This window comes from Oreochromis niloticus, linkage group LG6 (assembly GCF_001858045.2).
Source record: "Oreochromis niloticus isolate F11D_XX linkage group LG6, O_niloticus_UMD_NMBU, whole genome shotgun sequence".
In the NCBI taxonomy this organism is placed as follows: domain Eukaryota; kingdom Metazoa; phylum Chordata; class Actinopteri; order Cichliformes; family Cichlidae; genus Oreochromis; species Oreochromis niloticus.
Genome location: NC_031971.2, coordinates 16,909,089 through 16,931,654, shown reverse-complemented (window position 1 = coordinate 16,931,654; position 22,566 = coordinate 16,909,089). Strand labels below are relative to the sequence as shown.

At 40.8% G+C, this 22,566-nt stretch overlaps 1 protein-coding gene across 6 annotated transcripts in view; it reads right to left on the bottom strand.

The window, feature by feature from the left end:
- inpp4b (inositol polyphosphate-4-phosphatase type II B) overlaps positions 1–22,566 on the bottom strand; it is a 172,934-nt gene that overhangs the window by 83,656 nt on the left and 66,712 nt on the right. For all 6 annotated transcript variants that reach the window (XM_019360005.2, XM_019360003.2, XM_019360007.2 and 3 more), the window contains one exon: positions 21,495–21,574. In XM_019360005.2, coding sequence (XP_019215550.1) covers positions 21,495–21,574 — 80 coding nt within the window. The remainder of the gene's footprint in view (positions 1–21,494; positions 21,575–22,566) is intronic.

Sequence of the window (22,566 nt, the reverse complement as noted above, 5' to 3'; positions counted from 1 at the left end):
CTCTTTAAAAAAGAGATGTGTGTATTCATTCAAATGAGCAAAAGGCAACGACCTGAGCAACGTTGCCAAATTGATGTTTCTGTACATAGGATCTGTGACACAACTGTGTCTACAAACCACCACATTTAGCAACCAAGAAAACTAATTTTACCACTTTGATTGGTTTGAGCAAGTCTATCCAGCCCAGTGGTTTAGCTGGATTTATGGGTGCGTTGCAATGTAGCAGCGACCTCAGTATCATTATGAGTTACATGTTTTCCACAGTAATATTATTACTGTCATTATTTTTCTACTGGTATTGGAAATACTATCATTACTACTGTTATTATTTGCTTCTTTGATGATAGATGGCAAAGGTTGCCTTTTTTTGTTTGTTTGGTGAAATGAGCAGTTATACTCTGGTATAATAGGCTTGCACTGCAACGCAGGGCCCGGTGTACAGTCTGGAGACACAGTACCTCATTTACACTGACTGTTTTGTCTTTGTCTGTAGATATGGCATCATAATAGTTTTTACTCAACCTGTCATTACTCTGAAAATAAGCGAATGGTCAAAGATCATGAAGTCTACAAGTTTAGATAACTTGGGTTAAATGGATGAACGCAGGCGCAAAATTGACCAAACAAAAATCCTGTTTCCGCTCTCTTGTGGACCAAAAAAAAAAGAAAAGAGGTTTGTAGAGCAAAGTCAAGAAAAGGACAATAACGCTGAATTCAACAGCCCGTGGGCGGGAAAAGTTCATCAAAACACTTCAAAGCAGCAAAGCTTCAGTTGTTGTCAGGCTTTCTCTCTGTGGGATGCCACAAGGAGGGAAACACCTGATAGCCACAGAAAAGAAGCAAAAACACCCGTGGCTTTCCGTCTTGCACGGGGTTTTGCTTTAACAGTGAGAAACTAAATTACCCAGCAGAACGCGCAAATAACTATTTGTGTTTTGCCAAAAGAAGACGTGTTTAAGAACTCTTGAGGACACCTTAAAGCTGAATGTTAATGGAAGTGGTCAGAAAATTCAAAAAAGGATCCTACAATGGCAACAAATATGCTACAGCCTTGAAGTGAAGGAGTGGAAGTGTGGATGGGATTCTTGACCTATATAAAGCTGGACCGGTGGCTAAATATAGCCCTGGCTAGTTTTCACTAAGGACAGATGTTAGGACATGGGACAGTAATAATGGAGAATTCCAGCTTCAGAAGTGATAGTTCTAATGCTAATTTATTTTTTTTCATTAGGGATAAATGCAACAATCATGTGATTCTGAGTAATTGGGCATTTTGTAACTGGGGAACTGACTCAATCAATAAGACTGTACTGCAGGCATTGTTCATAGAGCTGGACAGAATCACCAGGGGACACTTACACTGAGCACACTCTCTCTGGCGTGTCTGGACCACTTGAAATTTATTCCCTGAGAAAAAAACTGCCCTGGTTTTCACTTGATGAAGGAGACTTACACCATGTGCATATATTCAGTCTGAATCAAAAATGAATGTGAAACACCCTCTGTATCCATTGTAAAAAGTCTGTTCTGTGTTAGAATTAAGTGTATTTTAACAGCTCTCTGGCTCAGGATTTTTTTTAAACTTGAAAGGCAAAGCAGCAAACATTTATTGAAAACAAGCCGATTAACTGGAATACATCAATGAGATCAAACTGTAAAATTCTGAAATAGAAAACGAATCTGTTAGTCGGATGCAATACATCTGTAGTAAGCAGAATAGGAGCTATGTCAGCGGAAGATTGATACTTGCAGACAATTTGTGAGTTTTAACACATCCTATTTGTTCCAGTTCCATCACACACACACCACACACACACACACACACACACACACACACACACACTCTACTATTCTTGCATGATGAGAACTGTCTTCACACTACATTTACTTTATGTTAGTGCTTAACTGCTGTCAGAAACCATCTGGGATAAGCTATTTTCACAGAAGAAGCAAGGTGGGGAAAAAATATCCAGAATGGATGCTATTTCTTCAGCCAGTCACATCAATCCAGACTCTGGCTCACAAGTAGGCACTTAATGACTGTTGTGGGACGATTGCTATACGTTTAACTGAATTTGAAAAACTTTAGCTGCAAGCGATTTGATAGGAAAGCGTTTATCAGAAAAGCACAGGAAACTGTGATTAATTCATGGGCCAGTATGGTATTTAGTAAATATCTACAGCTCTGTTTCTAAAGAAACCTTACAGATCAAATTATAGTCATTTCCATACAGTAAAGGCCTACAGGGACGCTTCGGTGTAAACTAGTTAAACTGTAAAGCGTAGAAAGTACTATTGCTACCAGCCGAGGCATTATCTCAATAGAATTTAACACCCTAAAGCACACCTGCTGTCTGGAAGTTTATGTGAGAACACATCAAGAAACTGACAGACTTGGGGTGATGCAATTTTTATTTTTTAGGAAGACACTACATGGTCGCAAATCACACTTAGCACCGAGTTCCTTCTTCAGCCAGACAATTTGCTGCATCGTTCTCCGACGGCCGCCTGAGAACGGTGGACTGCTCCCACTGGCTTGAGGATGAGACGATGCCCCAAGCGAAGGAATTTAAGTATCTTGGCATTTTGTTCATGAGTTGCAGTATAATGAAGCTTCAGACGGACGGGCGGATCGATGCAGCAACAGCAGCAGTAACGCGGGTGTTCTGGATCGTTTTGGTGAAAAGAGAGTTAAGCCAGAAGGTGAAGTTTTTCATTTGCCAGTCAATCGATGTTCCAGCTGTGACAGCCCCCCACCTTTTCCTCTCAACTCTGATTTCCTCTGGATGTGTTTCAGGTACCTGGTGGGCAGGGCAGGGATTGTCAGTACCAAATGGGAAGACCTGAGGCGGGTGTTCCCAGACTATAAAGCTGTTGCTGACACTTCACTAGGTCTCCTGCCTGGCTGCTGTGTCATGACCTCCGAGCTTCTCTTCATGGTTCCTTCATGTTGTTTTTCTTTGCTTTAAAACACTCAGCCACATCTCCACCCTCATGCACGTCTTGCACCGACAAGTCCACTGTTTTCCACACTACCACTGTTGCCTCGTCTTCTTACTATTATTATTAAATTACTTCAGTTTGCTGCTAAAACTAGTGAATTCTAGGTAGTAAATGAATGAATAAGGCACCTGAAATTAGTTTCCTTTGTAGGGTGGTTGGGCTCAGGGTGAGGAGCTCAGACATCATGGGGGTTGAGAGTTGCTGCTCCTTTGCGTCAAAAATAGCCAGCTGAGATGATTCAAGCATCAAGACTTCTCCTGGGTACCTTCCTCTGGAGGTTTTCTGGGCATGCCCAGCTTGGAGGACACCCTGGAATAGACCCTTCTTAGCCTCCCACCACCACCCCCGACTACGGATAAACAGATGGATGTATTCCCCTCGTCTCCTTCCCTTAATTTTCTGTTTCTCTTCACAGACTCCAAATAAAGGCATAAATCTCCCAAAAATAATCTTGAAAAGACAAAAACTGACAGACTTCCACTGCCTGCAGAAACTGAAAGAACAAACAAACATCAAAATAAACAAAACTGTGAGACCATGCGCTTTAATCGCATTTAAAAGAACACACTGGGATTGATGCTAAGCCCAGCAGTATGTGTCAGCACAAAATGAAAAACACGCGCCATAATGGCATTACTGGCTATTCCCACCCCGAGGATATCTTTAATCTAAAGATAGACTCACATTTTAAGTCTCCCTTAAAACAACACTGACCCACCAATATGTACATGAAAGAATTATTGATTGCCGAAAACTTTGCAGTGCGCGCACATGAAAAAAAACTCCTACTCTCTGCTATTTCATTGTCACTGATGTGGGACGATCCACAGCCTTTGTTCTGGGCAAAAATGCATTCTGTGGTGCATCTTAACCTTCATAAGTGTGAGCTAGATAGATTTAGCAAGTATTTTTCAAAGTGCATTCCCTCTTTGCGGCTTCATGGGCAGCAGAGAAGCAGCAGAGGGACACCAACACAAGGGAGGAATTTTGCACCCTGTTTGAGGATACTCAATTTTCCTCATTCAGACTTCTAAAGATTTCTTATAATGCATTTTGAACAAGGACAGTGGATTTTGTCCCTCGACACTGAAATTGTTCGAAAGAGACCGCGAGCACGAAACACCAATAACTCTTCCAACGCGCTTTTGCAAATCCTTATGTTGTTTAGAAAAAAACCAATCTATCCTTAAATAAAAATGACAGTTTTTATGTGCCAAACAATAAAAATGGAATTTAAGACCAGATATGAACAGGGAAGGAGCAATCACTGAGTGTCAATCACAGGTAGAAATATTGTTTTTGCTTATTTCCTCACCTCACCCAACAAACAGAAGCACACATATCCATTATGTGCTGCCTGCTTTCAATTCTCTGAGCTACACACAGCACCGAAGCTATTTTGCATATAGTATGAGCATGTTGTCACAATTAAGACGTGAACGTTCTTATAAACAGTTAGTCAGTCAGCTGTGTGTCTGGCATGTATTCGGTGTTAAGTCACAGAAAAGCTAAACGCAGATCAATGACAATTCGGTAGAGAGGACGGTTGAGTGGAAGAGGGCAGGTAGAGCAGCACGACGGAGTATACTGTACGCTCAGATGACCTTCATAGCCACTTATTCAATAAGTGGAGCACAATCAGCTCCTAAGTGGTAAGGGGTCAAACCCAGCTATCACGCTACGTTTGCAAAGCGCAATAAACAGCAAGTGTTGCATTGTGACAAATGGATCTAAAAACTCTCATAGTCTCATTTGGAATGTAATGACATATTCAACCCTTTTTCAACAAACTGATATAAACCTGGGGGGAAACAGACTCCTTTGATCTCAATGAAAAAGAAGCTAACCAACAGTATTGAGAGGATACGCACACAATCAACTGGAGGACAGAGGACGGTGGATAGAGTTGTTACTGTTTGTGTGATTTGAGTGTTATTAAGCTTATTTCCTTAGGTGTTCTGTTAAATAAGAGTAGAGAGGCCTTTAGCTTAGCATACAGGCTGGCACAGCAACCTCAGCTCTGTCCAAATGCAACAAATGTTTGAACAGTGCTTCTGTAAGTAACATGTTATTTCTTGGTTGTGTGAAACCATCATGATGTGGTTGTGTGCTGGATTGAGTCAAGGATGGGCAGGACAGCTTCTTGGAGTCACTGTATGATGACTTCAGGAGTCTCGCCGCTGGCTGTAGCTTTATATTAACTTTGAAAAAGGTGTAATTCTCTGGAGTTAAGGAGCTCAAACTATCAATCTGTCCCTGCAAATGACCTAAAATTTTCTTGACACGGCAGCCTTGTTGACCCATAAGCGTGTCTCCATCATGGAAAGGTTGGTGCTGTTATGTAACTTTCCTCATTGTGCATGAAACATAAAATCAAATGGAAAACTACAAAAAAAGGTCCAAAACGTTAACATAGACAAACTGTAAGTGCCATAAATCAGAGCAATGAATTTTATTTATCCTTCACATTTTAAACAAGTTAATCAGTTCACAAAAAAGTGATGTCATGCTGGTTATTAATTTCATTAGTTTTGATAAATGTGCTACTGTGCAGAAGCACAACTTATCATCGTCTCACATCTGGTATAGAAAGCCAAACAAATGATTTGTTTAAGGCCAGCGCTAAACATACTGATAAAGGGTGCTGATGGCACTGGGGAGATTTGATATTATTTGACAACAGGGGCTAATATTAGTTCAAGCAATACACTTGACACTGTAGGACATCAGCGGCAGGGACATTCTGATAAACACAATAACAGCGTAATGAGAAGCGATTTCCATATCTTCTAAAGCACTCGGCTGACGCTGCTCTCAACGTTTCACCTTTTCTTTCACTCGAAACTCAGCATAAAACCAACAGAATCATCTTGAACACGTGAGAACGCCAGACTAACGGAGACAAAAGTGCCAGAAGGGCCTTCTTACTTCACCTTCAAGGTGTCAGGATGGATGCTGACCAGATAAGAAACTAAACCTCCCAAACACGGCGAAAGGCCCTGCTTTGACATGGTAATCAATTTAACGGCCCAGACGTGGAAGCTCTTAATGACCCTTTAGATCAAAGAAAGACCGGACAAAGAAGAGAAGAAGTCTTCCTCTTCCTTGGAACAAAGACCGATATTTCATTCAGAAAAGGCTAAAATGCATTTCACTCCTGAGCAGATTTAAAACACAAAATGATCTTCAGTCTTTTTTTTAATCCCCCCCCAAACTAACTAACTTTTAATCAATACTTTATTATTTATTATTATAATTGTAATAATTGGTTTGTAGCTCGAATAGACTTCACCCTCCCCGCAACCCTGATTTGTATAAGTGGAAGAGAATGAACGGATGCATATATGTATATTAGAGACATTCTTTTTATATGCTTTCATATTCAAATTAACAAGCAATATTTAATAATCATAAAAATATGTCATTTTTGGAAACAAACATCAAGAATTCAAACTGATGCTCAGTGAGATTGTGTTTCCATGTGTCAGGCAGCAGGAGACTGCACATGTCAGATGCATTATCTGACTGGAAACACTCACACATGGACTCGGTTGGATATTCTGATATTACACAGACTTTGTACGGGTTAAAGTCTTTTTAGTGTCCAGTCTGACAGATTTGGACATCTCACATCCTGACAACACGCATTTGATCTCTTTTCTACTATTCTACTTTCATCGGCTGAGTGATTTGGAAACAGTCTTTTAAGACATATGTCTTCAAGGAGCCAAACGGCACTTGTGAAACAGCACCGGTAGCTTGATAAATAGATTATGCAAGTCATTTGATCAATACGTCTGCTGTTTGTGACCTTGGTGACACGTTTAAAGGCATCAAAGCCCCGGGCATCAACATTAGACAGCGGTAACGCCAGGAACGCATGCATACAAATTGTGCACAGAGAGACAAGGAGAAACGGCAAAAGAGCAATCCCTCGCTCTGCGTGGCATAGAATTGGTTCTTCCTACATCATTACTAAACCGTTAACTGGAAATCTGCAACGGGTTTACGCCAATGTGATCCATGTCAGGGTCCTGGGAACCCTACTAGAAGCAAGCCATAAGGAATAGCAAGTTGATATAACAGCCTCAGGGAAGAGGAGCAATAACAAGCCTTATATAGCTTTGAATGAGGGGTTGAAGGGGATGCTGTATGCAAACAGCACTGTGCATGTGTGTGTTAGAGAGGAGGGAAGATCGTGAGTGCGTGTAAGCTACAGGAAAGCAGATGGAGTGTAAGAGATACTGTTGCTTGAGGTGGTGCCAGTGGCTTGTTGACACAGGTAGGCAGTAAATGATAGGTGTTTTGTGCTCCATTGACTCTTACTAGCAAGGGAATTGAATAGGGGACATGGTAGGAAGGTCTTGGCTATGCAGAGTGTTTTAGGTGGTAAAACAACGCAAATACACCTGCACACCCACACTTTTCTTCACATGGACACACACACACAGGATGACAGATGGGAATGGGTGAGTGAAGCACGCAGGCATGTAGGTTAAGGCACTCGAAAGACTCGTAATCCATGGGGACTTTGCAGGGGTGAAGTTAAAGCAACAGAGGCAGAATGGAGACAATAGTGAAGCTGGGTTTGATTCTCAAGAGTGGTGCCCTGTGTTGGCATTTGTTCCATCAGCCTTCAGCGATGCTTCATCTTTGCAACTGGCATATGGTGGTAAAGCAGAATAAACAGCAACAAGCTGCAGGGTTTTTGCTCTCTTCTGGCGTGCTATCACATCTCTTAGACTAGTTTAAAAATGTGCTTCAGACGAGGATGCAACGGTGCCTCTCTCAGCACGGCAGCGATGATTGTGACTTTTGATTGCTCACTTCACAGCTCTGCTACAATCCCGTGACACTCAAGAAAAACATTTCTTCTTTTTCATTTTGGATTTACTTAATAAGTTATGTCAAAGTGTTTTACACACCTGTGTTAGGGGAAACTCCTAAGAAACAGATTAAGTTGAGTCATTTGTGTTATTTCAGGAAAATATTTTGTGGTTAACTCAGTGGCTTTTCATTGAGTTGGTTCGATATTTTAAGAGAGACTGCAGTCATTTTCTTAGGAGTGACTTTTTTAGTGCACAATATTTAGTTGAAATAACACAAATGACTAAAGTAAACTTTTAGAAAACTAACTTCTTTAGTAAATTATTTTAAACCAACAATGGTGAGATTTGACTTTTAGAGAAAAGCCACTCAGTCCAAATTATCACTTTTGATTAAACGATCTCAACTCAAATCTGAAGACCTACATCCCACAATTATTTTCATTATTAGGCATGATTATTAAACACAAAAGTATGTGTCAAGAATTAACCTTCATGCTTAAGCTAGGCCAGAAGGTGCCCATGACTAAGCAAACCAGCTATGCAAACTTCATCTGCATATTGCGTGATTGGATTTAAATCTGGGAAAAGCTGAAGTGAACTTTAACACAGATCGTTTTTTACTAAACAACAAGTTTGGAGGTCAAGTATCTCCGTTATTTAGATTTCATGAGCTGTAGTAGTGTAATCATATTAAGCTGCTTCCAGGTAAGGGATCATAGGTGAACCGAGTCTTCTTCTTGACAAGTGGGAAATATAGGAAACTGACTATAAGTGAAATAAGGACCAAAAGATATCCATCCATCCATTTTCTGCCGCTTATCCTTTTCACAACCATTCACACTCGCATTGACACCTATGGGCAATTTAGAGTTACCAATTAACCTATCCTCACAAACTGCATGTCTTTGGACTGAGGGAGGAAGGTGGAGTACCCAGAGTGAACACACGCAAACACCGGGAGAACATGCAAACTCCACATGATGGTGGAATTGAACTCAGGACCTTCTTGCTGTGATGCAACAGTGCTAACCACAAAGATATATAAAAATGAAAAACAGTCAAAGTTATAACAAAACACACACACATCCAAAAATAATGAAAACAAACAACAACAAAAAACACTGTGAAAGTACAAAGCACTTTCTGGGCAGTTTTTACTTTGAAAGAATAGAACTGCATTTTTTATATATTAATTTTGTTTCTGTTCTTTTTAAACATACTTTAAGAAGCTTGCAGTGCAGTACAAACAAGTGCAATACTTGCTTTAGTGAAGCCCTTATTTTAATAACTGACAGAACTGGCAGGCATTTTCTGAAAGTTTAACCTTATGTGACCTTAAAGAAGAGATCAGAGGTCCAAAGTAACGTAAAGTTAACTAAATTATTTAGACTCACCATGTATCATCTCCTACATCCCTAGATGTTGTCAATACCAACAATAGCAGTAGGAAACATACTTTCATAGGTCTGTGTAGCATTATTGTTACTTTGACCTTCAGATCAATCTGTTGACTTTGAGGTCAAATGCGATTTGATATTTTAAATCAATATATGGCACTTTGACAATACAGAGCACACTCGGTTTTCCATTCGGTGGTAGCACGTCGTACCAGGTACCTTTTTTAATATCTGCTTGGCGAGGTTCCAAGCGATCTGAGATTATGTGAAAATGTGACATCAGCAGACTGCATGCATCTGATTGGCCAGTCAGTGGTGTCACTTGATGAGACACCTTCGCAAAAATGAAAATCACCAGTTTTGAAACCCGGCAATAAGGGGAAAAGGCTCCACACAAACCAACAGCGTGCTCCCCGAGTCTGACAAAAAAACCATAAACCAAGCAGCAGGTGTACCGTCCCCTCAACGTCCTCTGCTGCTGTGTTGTGTTTCAGAGACATACAAATGACAAACAAAGGAAAAGAGGCTATATGGTAATTTGGGAGTTTAAACTAGTCTTATTATTGCCATGACCAGATGAGCTGTGTCATGACACTGATAAAGACACCTTGCAAATATCTATGAGATCATTATTTGATGCCCTAGAATGAGAAGGTGCTGTTTGTCCAGGTTTCAGTACAGAGCCACCACTCATCTGATGTCCTCTCCCTGGTCTCGTGTGTTTCTTTCATTTTATTCATTTTCTGTTTAACTCGCTGCTGGCTGTTCAAAGTGCAGCATAAGTGAACAATGAAAGTGTTCATCAACAGATATCAGTTTCTGTTTTGGTTGAGGCAAATGTGTTAATTCGCGTTCTCACTGGGTTTAGGGAGTTGCTTAGCGACTGATTGCATTTGACCACTTTTTTCAGTTGTTTTGTTCGTATGTGACTGTCAAGAGTAAAAAAATGTGTGCAATATGTGATGGTAAAGATTGTATATGGGGTTTTTTTGTTACTTTTTCTGGCTTTCAGTGCATGAAAAAGCCAAAAAGCTCACAGCCAGATACTGTTTGCAAAAAGCTCGGCAGGTGGCAAACACATTTAATCAGCGCATGCCACATCGTAACAAAATGAATGCTGGGAAAGTGCGCGATGCTTAACAAAGAACAAACATTAAACAGATGGTATAGAATAAAAATGAAATATGAAATAAGCTAAACTTTACAAACACTAAAAAAGGATGAAAATAGACGAATTTTAAACCAATTAAAATTTCCACAGAAGAATTAAAAATGCTTTTCAGCCATTCCTACATGGTCACTGGACCACCGGGATGCCAATTTAAAGCTCAATAAAATCACATTTAACACACACAAAAAAGAAAAATGCAGTATTTACAGTCACACGCTGAAAGAAACTATATCTAAGAGCAGGCTGAGATCATAACAACAAAGTCAGTCTCAGGATAACTCTCCCCAAGATACTACAAGTCTGTATGAAAAAGCACGCTAAGAAAGGTCAGCCATAACTCTGCTATCAAAAACTAGCTTTCAGATACAGTAATGGCAGGCAGCACACAGCTTGCTTCCCCATTTCCTGTAAATGAAAGGGATTTAAGAGCAGTATTGACACAGGTCATTGATATAGACCGGGCAGGCGTTATCTTAGGCTTAGGCTTCTTCCCAGTGTGTTCACAAGACACTCGGCATGGTGTTATACGTCTCCCAGAAATGTATGTAATGTAACTTCAGATTAACATGGAGCAGCATAGAAATGAGAAATTTATGCAAACAGTGGTTTGTATACAAGAGTAATAATAGATTCTATGTGCTTCCTTTCTTTCATGTACAAAAAAAGGGAGATAGGCAAAGAAACCAAAACTTTAGGCAGAACACACACACACACACACACACACACACACACACATATATATTTATATATCTTTCTTTACAGTTAAGTTACTCTCTCACAAGTGAAAAGTAAAAGAAAACAACCCGAGGTACATAAATAAAATGTGTAGTTCACTCTTACTGGATTAAGGCTACCAGATAAATATTTGACCTTGACCTACAGCAGCTAGGCTCAGTTTAGACTTTGCAAAGTTACAGTCAGCCTACATCACAGGTGTCGAACTCCAGGCCTCGAGGGCCGGTGTCCTGCAGGTTTTAGATGTGTTCTTGATCCAACACGGCTGATTTAAATGGCCAAATTACCTCATCAACATGTCTTGAGGTTCTCCAGACGCCTGGTAATGAACTAATCATTTGATTCAGGTGTGTTGACCCAGGGTGAGATCTAAAACCTGCAGGACACCGGTCCTCGAGGCCTGGAGTTCGACACCCCTGGCCTACATCATAAAAACATAGAGACTATGAAATGGAGGATTTGGACACATATCCACAAGCCAGTGTGGCGTGTGTGTGTGTGTTGTGTTTCTGTATCTGTGGGATTGCACGTTTGCCTAAAACAACAAATTCACGCTCATATCCCGACTCTTTTTGTGTCCAGACCTGAGTGGCCACTTATGTAAATGTGGGTGAACAAAATAATAGAAAAGCACCCGAGCAGTACATCCCCGCAGTGTAGCCTAACTCACAGTTTACTACAAACAGTGTCAACATTATGAGTCAACACGAGCTTCTTGTTATGCTAATGGAAGATACATGTCACAGTGGATATGCAGCATGCATGATTGGACAAACACAAGTCCAACAGATGTGTGTTAGTCTTGTTTGCTGAGATGCTTGTTACGGCGATGAGCTGGTGACTCTAGAGATTTCCCAAGGTTAGAGGAATCAGACACCAAAACAAATGCGGCAGCAGAATTATCTTGGCAACAGGAGCGCGCAGCGATGGACGAAACATGTTTTAAACATACGAGTTGAGGGATTTGTACAGTCTGGGAATCCAAATAAAATCCTGCTTATTATAATATAGCTAAAAGGCCATTTCCCAGGTATTATTCACCCATACATATTAATTATTTTGGCTCATTAGAGTTTTGCGTTTCTGTACCGTGACTTATCATGTGGTGATATCATGTAAACACCAGTGTAGCTCTTCCTAGCCCTACCTTGAGAGACGTTATTATTCAGAACAACAGAATAACAACCGTGTGGGTGTGCAGGGCTTTAAGAATGAAGCTAGATGGCAAAAGTCAGAAGTCGTCCTGATAAGCATGGCTTTTAAATTAAGTGTACACTTGCAACCCTTGTGCTTAATTATTCGTTTAATTATTATGTAATTAATTAATAATTATATTTAATCATGCGGTGTCACATTCAAGGGCGCTCTTGGAAGGAAAGATCATAAATGGGATTTCCAGAGTGTATCACGCAACATTTCAATTTCAATTTTATTTATACAGGTAGAACCTACAATAACACAACAGAGAAAACCCCAACAATCATATGACCCCCTGTGAGCAAAGGCTTTGGCGACAGTGGGGAGGAAGAACTCCCTTTTAACAGGAAGAAACCTCAAGCAGCTCAGGGAGGGGCAGCCATCTACCACAACGGGTTGGGGTGAGGACTTATACATACATGAGCACTTACACTCAACATCACTTGAATGTAAGTACACATGTATATTACACATAGAGGTAATGTTGGTGTGTCCTGTGTGTTAATTTTAATTTCAGATATTTATAAGGTGTACATTTATACAGTCTATAATCTTATATTATTTAGGAAGCAGCATACAGCATTATTTCAATGGGTGAAACATTTGATTTTTTAAAGACATTATATGCATACAAATTTCCAAAGTTATTATAATGGAGGGCAGACAAGAATGTCCTCCGAGGCATGCAAGAAACATCGGAGATGGAGCAAAGGGACGGATTGCATAGCTCTGTGTTCAGTGCCCCAGCAGGGGGTTTGAATTTTTGCACACTACAATTTAATCTCAAGGCAAAAAAAAAAGAAAAAGAGGGTGGCATTAAAAAAAACAAACAGAAACCTGCCAGACATGATTTTATGCACTTACTGTCTTCGCCTCTTCTTCCCTCCATATTGTCTTCATTATCATCCCATTATTTCTTGGCATGAGCTGTGCCCCTAGCATGCCTCAGAACCACATTGGGCCAGATTTATTAAATCTCTCTCCTCCATCTTTGGCTCTTCACGCCGCATCTAATTTTCCTTCTCTTTCACCTATTAGTGTTATGTTGCAAAGACATGATGTACAGGAAGAACCTGAGGAATGACTGACCTTGAGCTGCCACAACGCGACTGCCTTGTTCAATGTCAATTTTAGCCTAAGAGCTCTATAGTAAGCTTAGGGGATCCCTGATGTACCGTTACACTTGATGGGCATTGTTAATAAGTCATGACCGAATAATTAAAGCAAGGTGAAAAAAAGTGTGCTCCATGATTCAGCAGCTTGAAGAAGCACCTTTAGTAGCAATTAGCTAAAGTAATCATTTTTTGAATGACTTAATCAGTCTCACACATGGCTGTTGAGAAATTTTGGCCTTCTCTTCTTTACAAGATTGCTTCATTGAGGCTTGTGGGTATTTATTTAAGCACAGTTCTCTTAAGGTCAACCACAGAATTTTGGTCAGGTTGAGGTCCACACTTTGACTGTTGCAACACCTTCATTCTTTGATTTTTAGCCATTCTGCTGTAGAGTTTCTGCTGTGCTTGGATCATTATCCCATTTTATGACCTAACTACGATCGTCGCTGTAGACTGTTTGACAGATAGGTCGACTCAATAACTGCAAGGTGCTCAGGTCATATGGCTGCAAACCAAATCCAAGACCAAACCTCAGTGACTACCTTTGACATTTTGGTATGAGGCGTTTTTGCTGCTTGCTGGTTTTCAACAAACAGGTTGCTGTGTATTGTGGCCAAACGTCTCCACTTTGGTCTTGTCTGTTCGTCTCGTCATTGTTTTTGTGGTTTGTTCAGATGCAACTTTGCACACTAGAGCTGTGCTTCAAAACAAGCCTTACTTGTTCAGTCTTTTTTTCTCATTGCACTCTCATGAACTTTTAACATGCTGGCTGAAGCCTGTAGCTCCTGGGTTTTTCTAAGCGCTGCATGGCCTGACCTTGGGTTGAATTTAATGGGACATCAAGTCCTAGGAAGACTGCTTCATTCAACACACACCTGAATCCTACAGACCAGTAAACTACCAAAACTTGTGCTTTTATAGAGGTGCTCACACTTGTTGATGATCGATTATTCAAGAGCTTTTGATCAGCCTCCTCTTTCCTGTGGAAGCAGTAAACCTGTACTTAGTTGAGTTCAGCGGACTGCACAGACTCCCGTGTAAACTTTATATACATATTTAACAGTTTTTCACTCAGTTGCATTTTAATGCCGCTGAGCTGCACTGGCCGAGTTTATTATTCTCACATTCAGCCCATGAGCCCTAATTCCTGGGGGAGCTCACATATTATGCAGAAGAATGTGCAGCGAATAAACCAGCTTTAGTGTTGAAGGAGTAAAAATGAGGAAGTCTTGTGTGCATTTATTTTAGCCCCAAATTGCCCCCACCCACCTTTAAATATCTTGTGCGTGTTAATAATATTAACTAGAACATACAGTCTGTGTTTGTGTGCGCATGAGGTGATACATTAAACGCATTCCTGGATGATTCATCACACACACACACCAACTTGCTTCCAACAGTTCTTTTCCTCTCCATGTGCAGACTACAGATAAAACATTTCCCACCAGCCGTTCACTCAAATGCCATAGCCTTAAGTGTCCTTTAGTCTCCTCTAACCGCTTCAGTACATATGTTCTTCCATTCACTGCTGCACTGATAAAACAAAGAAGCCATAAATAAAGACATTTTTACAGTAGGAAAAAAAAAAAATCACACACCTCATTTGATTCCATTTACATTTTTAAAAATACTTAATATTCATCTGTTTGGAGCTGAGCATCTCGTGCCGATGCTAAGAGAGTGACAGCATATATGTGGGTGTGTGCAACAAAGGAGGGCAAGATTAACGTGTGAAAAATACAAAAGCAGACACGCACGAGTGTGACCATACTCACGGCTCCAGCAAGAGCCACAATTTTTCTCCAGTATAACTGGATCAGACAGTTGATCTTTAGACTTTTAGGTCAGGCTCCGATACAATCAGCCACGGGGGATACAGTGTAAAGGAGAGTTGGCTGTCTGTGGAAAAGCATGAGAATTGGGACAGCATAATACAAAGGACTCTGGGGTGGTAAAATGACATTATCATGATAGCAGGCTAAACTGGTGCTGGTGGGACAATAAAGAAAGGCCCTATCTAATGGGAATGGATGAATAAGCCATGAAGCCAGGCAGCAAAAGCACTGGTCTGTGATAATGTAGCCTCGCCATGGTAAATCTCCAATACACACGTACACACAGGCACGCACACACTAACACAAGCATACAAATTCATATCAAAATCAAATCTCAAACTGTGCTCTAGAACTGGGTCAGAGAGTGCCTCTCCTACTGAGTGCATAAAGTTTTAGTGATAACATGAAGTGCAAAAGGGGAACTACAGTGTGAGAGACTGAGAGGGCAACAGAACAAGTGCAAGGGCCAAACTATTGCTGAAATAACAGTATGAAGACTCTGTCACTAATTAGGCAATTGCATGTTTATGCAATAATCATCTTTCTTCCTCTGTGTATATATAATATGCATTATTGAGAGACCTCTGCAGCACTGATATCTTTACAGCTCCTCTAGTACAGTGGCTTCATTGTTCATCCCTGCTGAAACCAGGCTATATTTACAATCTGTCTGAGATGAACTTTACACTGAAGGGACAAACAAGTACAGCTAGTAGTTACTTAGCAATTGGTATCCAGTTATTTTTCAAATTAAATGTCTACAGAGCTTGCAGAGACATGATAGGGAGAAAATACAAGCCAACGAATGTCTCAACTGAGTCTGAACTAAAAAGGCTAAACACCCAATGACATTTCACAGATAAACCGCCGGTAAACAGCTCACCATGTAGTAATTTTACATGGTGAGCTGTTCTGATAGGTAAATATCAGAGGTATGCAATCAATGCATCTCTGTTTGCAATCAGCAGGTAATTAAGAACTCAAACATGATGGTGATTAGCTATTGTAGTGGCTCCACATTCTGTGTGGGTAAAGGTCATAAAGGAATCTGGCAGTCAGTTCAAGAAAACAATATTTCCTTTGGTTGTAACCCAAAACCGAGCAACAACTGAGTATAAATGACACGTGACGTAACACTTGATGTTCGTGAGCCAGACAGAAACCGAGAGCGCATATTAAAATGTGCTAAAAATTGCTCTGCAGTGCCTGAATGTGCAAATAAGCTGCTAAAACTAATAACTAACACATTGCCTAACTGCACACGGTGGTAATTTGTCAATATTGTGTTTACAGCTTGTTCTGCCGCCTCTAAGTGGCAAAAACATTACTGCATCCCGCATTGTGCAGCGAACATACATTATGGAAAATGAACAAGCATGCCAAGAATTCGACAAATGCATCTTAAAACACTGGATATAATGCTGTTCGTGTTTCACAGCAAGCGGCGCTGGCTGTGAGGAGTTTGTATGTGAGTTTTCAGAGGTATAACCTCAGGCAGGAAAACGCAAGCCGTGCTGCTTTGATGCAATATAGATTGAAAGACAAATACACGCGTGTGGCCAGGCAGCCATGTGCACACGACGGCATACAGATATCCTCGATATAAAACCAACCACAGTCACAGTGACTTTTTCGTTCAATAATTTAATTTTAGATTACTCCAGTACTAGTGCTACTAGTTTGTAAGAGTAAGATCATGACCCTTGTTTTCAGCTTCCAAACTCCAGCCTTGATTACCTCTATTTCCATCTTCTAAGAATTCCAAAGAGATGGAAACCTTGAGAGAAGATATTTAACATGAGGTTATTTTAAAAAGAAATCTTTTCAGATAGATGTTGCAGGTTTACCACCAGGCAAACTAAAGCTGAATTTATGTGCCGGGAAACCTATGTCATCAATAATTCCCTTTAAACAGAAACTTTGATTAATAAGAGGTGCAAACTTCAAACTCTAACTACCTTTTCTGGTGTTGTTTGCTCAACTGTGTTTTCTTTAAAGACATGTGCGAGTGTGCGTCTGTCTGTACACAGCTGAGTGTCTGATGGGCCTCTGTATGTGTTCTTTTTTGGTCATTTTGAGAGGCTGCAGGAAGGGAAGATTATTCTCATCATCACTTCAGCGGCTTCTGGTGTCAACAAAAAGAGAAAGATCTTCACATGGGCCAAGTCTTCGTATCCAACAAACCCGCTCTCATTCGACACGAAGCTGACAGGAACCTTCATAAATGAAGAAGAAAAAAAAAAGAAGGAAAAAGTGACCTAAATCAAACTGGTTGCACCTCACGGAAAAACAAAAACAATCCGTGACAAACATCCTAACCAGCCGCACATGAAAGCGAGCGTGAGACCTGAGAGAGGAGCCGGAATGCAAAGAATTCGTGGGAATGAGGAGCGAGCTCTGAGGTGGACAGCCTTGTAACAGAGTGAACTTGGCCCCCACCAAAAAAACCCAATTTCAGCTCCACATACATTATGCTCAGCACCAATATAAACCCAGAGCTTATGAAGCGAAGTTGGTCAAAGTCATATTGGTTTTGAGACTCACTGAAGGGATTCAATCCTTGCCTCGTCGAGATAAAGCGCTCCCTCTTTCCCTCCTCCGAGCGAAGCTGCTCAAATTAACTGACTTTCTGCAACAACCGACTGAGTGGGGATTAGGACGCCGTTTAAATGAAGCATCTGTTTCCTGTAATGGGCAGAATGAATCGCGTTCCTGCCTCACGTCAGTGTCGCAGCCTTCGTGCCCCGCTCTGTGAATCACAGACTCTTCACCAGGTCAAACAGCCCAGGATGAATCATGCATACTCACGAAAAGCTCCTCATCTCTGAAATGTTTTCTCGCTGCATGAACCAACACGCAAACAGCATATCAAATAAAAGGCACTCTCCTTGGTGTGTCTGGATGGCTTACACATGCATCGCTGGGTGTCAGTGTAACACCTCTGGGCTCCAACGCCACACCAGCAAGAGCTCTTTGGGACATAATGACTCCATGTGTGCGTTTCTGTAGGAAACATTTTTAATGTGGCAACAGAAATTGTTTAGTGCACCACAAGTTTATCTCAATGGTACTTTAAGCTACTTAAAAATAGAATGAATGCTTGGATAGGATTTCTTTTGTCAAGCAGAACACTGGTTTAGAGTACAGTGTGCTGTGTGTTTTTTCTTGCAGAGTTATTTGACTTAAAAGCATGCTGGTCCGTGTATTTACATCTTTCAGCGAAAGGTTTTCTGAAGTTTCACCTAAGAAGAAATTACCAAACCCCCGAGAAAGTCAAATTAACCCCTAACTCAAAGGAAAAAAAGGCAAAGCAAAGATGAAAGTTTAAAAAAAATCAATATGATTTGTGTGCAGAACTCAGTTTTCTGACCCCTTTTCTTTTTCTTTAGTCTTGGGCAACGCCGCCTCAGAGAATATAGCTGAACATGCTGAATTCAGCTTGTGCAGGTGGATAAAGCCGTAGCAGCAGTGATAAAGATAGCACAGTAACAGCAGGCCTTGAATAGGCAGGCGATTGTTGATTTTGGATTTTTTTTTTTTACATGCATTGTGGTGGTGTTGAACGTCTCATGGGGGGGACTTCATGTTATCCTCAGAAATAAAACCCACTATGCCAAACAGAAAAAAAAGAAGAAACCCAACAATGTGGTACGACTACAGAGGAGTGAAATGACAATGCTCTGCTGTTCAGAACAACCTGTGCAAAAATGTGTGCATGTACACACACAAATGCCCACAGACAGAGAAAAGGGGGCCCGTAATCTCTCTTCTCTGCAGCTCATATAGTCAATCGTGCAAGATACAATTATACCCTGTGACCTGGGATCACCTACAGGAAATGAAAAGCATAACAAAAGAAAGTTGAAAAAAAAAAGGAAATAAAGAGAGAAGCTTGCCGAAGGGGCATACTTTCAAACACAATGTGAGCGTGACGGAAAAGGGAAATTCAGCCTGACAATACAAAGAGGAGACGGTTTCATCTTAACAGTTTACAGGTGGAGGCAGAACGTCCTGACTATTAAATCAAACGCACTGGTCGCACAAGAGGGAAAAAAAAAGCCATAAGGCACTGTGCGTGTTTAGTGGACCTTCAGAACAAAAGCGGAATGTGACGGTTTTGTGATCGTGATCCATGGACTCAAGGATGTAGAACGAGGCAAGAACAAATACACGTGTGTGAGCAATTTAGGAAGATACAAATGTATCTGCGCACTGACCTACTGGGTTTCACTGCTTGGGAACTTGTCTCCGGTTTCCATGGTAACGCTCCTGACCTTCACCCTTCTCCATGTATCCTTTGCAATATGGTTTGCACACTCAAGACCACCATCTGTGATTACTTTACCTATCAAAGGACCGTCTTTGTGGGCACCGAAATAATGATTACGTCTGTCCGCACACCTCCTAGTCCTGGTTCAGTTAGAAACAGCCTCATCGTGATTGTTATAATCGAGGCACGTGTTCAGAGCAGAATCTTTGTTTCAAGCTGGATTTCTGTGGACGTGCTTTGGACTTGATGCTCCTGAGGTACGGTGGGTCGGTCACAGGTTACTGTGGAAATTAGATGCCTAATCCTAGTCCATGTTTCAAAAAGAGCCACATAACAGCAGGAATTTAAAATTTAGCTGCTACAAGGCAGTATACCAAATGATGAAGTTTATGTTAACAATGTAAAGCCTGAACTACAAAATAATTGCCAGATGTCATATTTGCTACATCTGACATTTAATTACTGTGCAATTTCCTTTTGCTTTTATTACCTTTTTAATGATGGTGTATTAGTCTCAATAACTGAGAAAAACTCATGTATCAAAAATGATTCACTTCGCATTATAGGGTTAAAATGTGCAGTGTTGCTGACTAACACTTTATTGAGTAATACCTTATAAGTCACCTTCCTTTGCAGAAGCGGTAGCTGGAAAGTTTAAAGTAACGTCAGCTAGAGATTATTATCACCGATTGAGATCGAGTAGTTATTAGCGAGAAAAAGTTTCACCGCCCTGATGGTTTAGAAAAGCCTTACGACATTCAGCATTAGCGATGGGTCTGTTTATGTGTCTTCGCGTGCAACTTTTTCTTTAAAGGTCAGCTAAACCTTTGGACATGTTAGCGCTTCAAACTCAGGGCCATGTTGGTAAAGATGAGCAGGCTGGGTGTGTGTTATGCAGCAGATGGAACAGAAGAAGCAAAGCTAATTAGAAATCATCTTGTTTTTAATTTGTAAAAGTAAAAAAAATGAATCAAGTGCACAACTGCAATATGTAGGTGTGCAACTGGTGACCACCTGATCTGAGTGGCATCGGAGATTCTACATTACTCGAGCTCAGTTTACTGTGAAACCAACACAAAGACTGCATTCAGTTTGTACATCGGGCTAACGCTGTCCTCGCTCTGTGCTGAAACAATCAGCAGATGTTCATTTCAAATGCTCCTTTGTAATCTTCTCCCAAACAGAATATTTAGGTTCCCCTTGGGTGAAATCATCAAACCTAACAATTTTATGCCTTTCAAACTGTGCCAGCTATGTATTTACATATCTCCGCCTTAGCTCTTAATAGTCATGTCAAGCACTTTGTAAGAAGGGAACAGCATTAATAATGCTCAGGACCAAAGCTTATCTGTTGCTTGCGATGAGACAATGTGCCCCCCTAAAAGGCAAACAAGCAATCTTCTTTGTGGCGAAATTACTGATTATATCCTCACAACCCGTCTTTAAGTGTGTGCCCTACAACGTCCACTGACTTTCAGAATCTAATGTTTAAACATTCCTTTCATTGCTAGCATGCGGTATGAATACTTAAGATTTTGCTCTATGGTGGTTCCAGATTATATCAAAATGTCCTAGAAATGTTATTGGTGTGGTGTGAAAGATCCTATATATTTATTCTCACAGGCCTAACACAGGAATTTCTTGTAATTTTTTCATTTAAAAGCCTCTAAGGAAAGAAAATCAGTTATTTCCACTTCAATTTTCCACAAAAAAACAAAGAGATGATCAGAGCACTACTTTATTCTGACTTGCTAACAAATCGTCACTGAAACAAAAAGCCCTGGCAACTTTCAGAGCTCTTCTAAAAATTGCTCTTGTGGATGGATTTCCTTTGCCAGCTAAGTTTCATGCCCGTGTTGGAGAAGATGCATGGACACTGAAGTCTAAGTTTAGGTTTGAGGGATGCAGTCCAGCAGCGAGCGGGACAGAAACATGCCCTTACCTGAGGCTCAAGGTCAGTCGTTCATCTTTTGCCCTCAGAAGATCTCCAACTGAAAATGTGGCACTACCCAGGAAGCTGCTCTGTAGATACAGGACAAAGAAGAAAAAAGCCCGTAAATGAAGTATCAGGTAAAGAGTTAAACAATTAAAAAAAACAACTGAACCCCTCTTTTGGTTGCACCATAGAGGTGATAGCAACAAGCACAAGCCATTTGCCAAGTACAATTCTGAAACTTCTGAAAACAAGATCCTTTTTTGTCTCCCTTTAATCCGCTTTCTTTCCTTTCTCTGCTCTGACAACATGTGTTTGCTGCAGGCACAGTATGAACACGGGGTGTCAGCACACGAGAACTGGGTCATGGAGAGAGAGGTAGGGGACGAGCCCATTGGTAACGAAGAGAGACGATCCACATTTCTAGGCAACGCGCACATTCCCTCCTTCCTTAACAGGAATGGCCAGATACGTGCACGTCTACTCACACGTCAATCCTGCACCTGCATGTGACACCTTCAACATGAAAACTTGTACAAACAGGAAGGGGGGAGGGCTGCGACTGTGCCAAGGACACAGATTGCTGCTCCTGCTGCTGCAGAAACCTCTAACATGTAGGTAATTAACAACAGGTACAAAGGTGATTCCCAGCATTTCATCATAATGAGGGAGAAACTTTAATTAAAGTATCTGCACACAATCAAGATGCTTTCAGCCCTTTTTTTCTCACAGAATGAGCTGTTTATAAATCCTACATTTATACGCTACTGATGGCTCTTCCAACACTAAAAATAGCAGCATATAACACGACAGTTTGTGTCTCGCCCCTGTCTGTTCTTCCATATTGTTGTATAAAAAGGCTTTGCTTTGTCTCTGAAGATGAAGACAGTGAAGTCAGTTTTTTTAAATGAATGCAAAAAAAAGTTTAAAGTATACAACGTCGTCTGTAGAAAAACGAAGACGAAAAAACTCTCACCCCCATCAAGATCTCACTTGATGACCTCCCCTGTACCCTTAATGACGGGTTTTGAAACGTCAGTATATATCACTGCAGATATGGCTTAGAATAGGTTCAGTGACT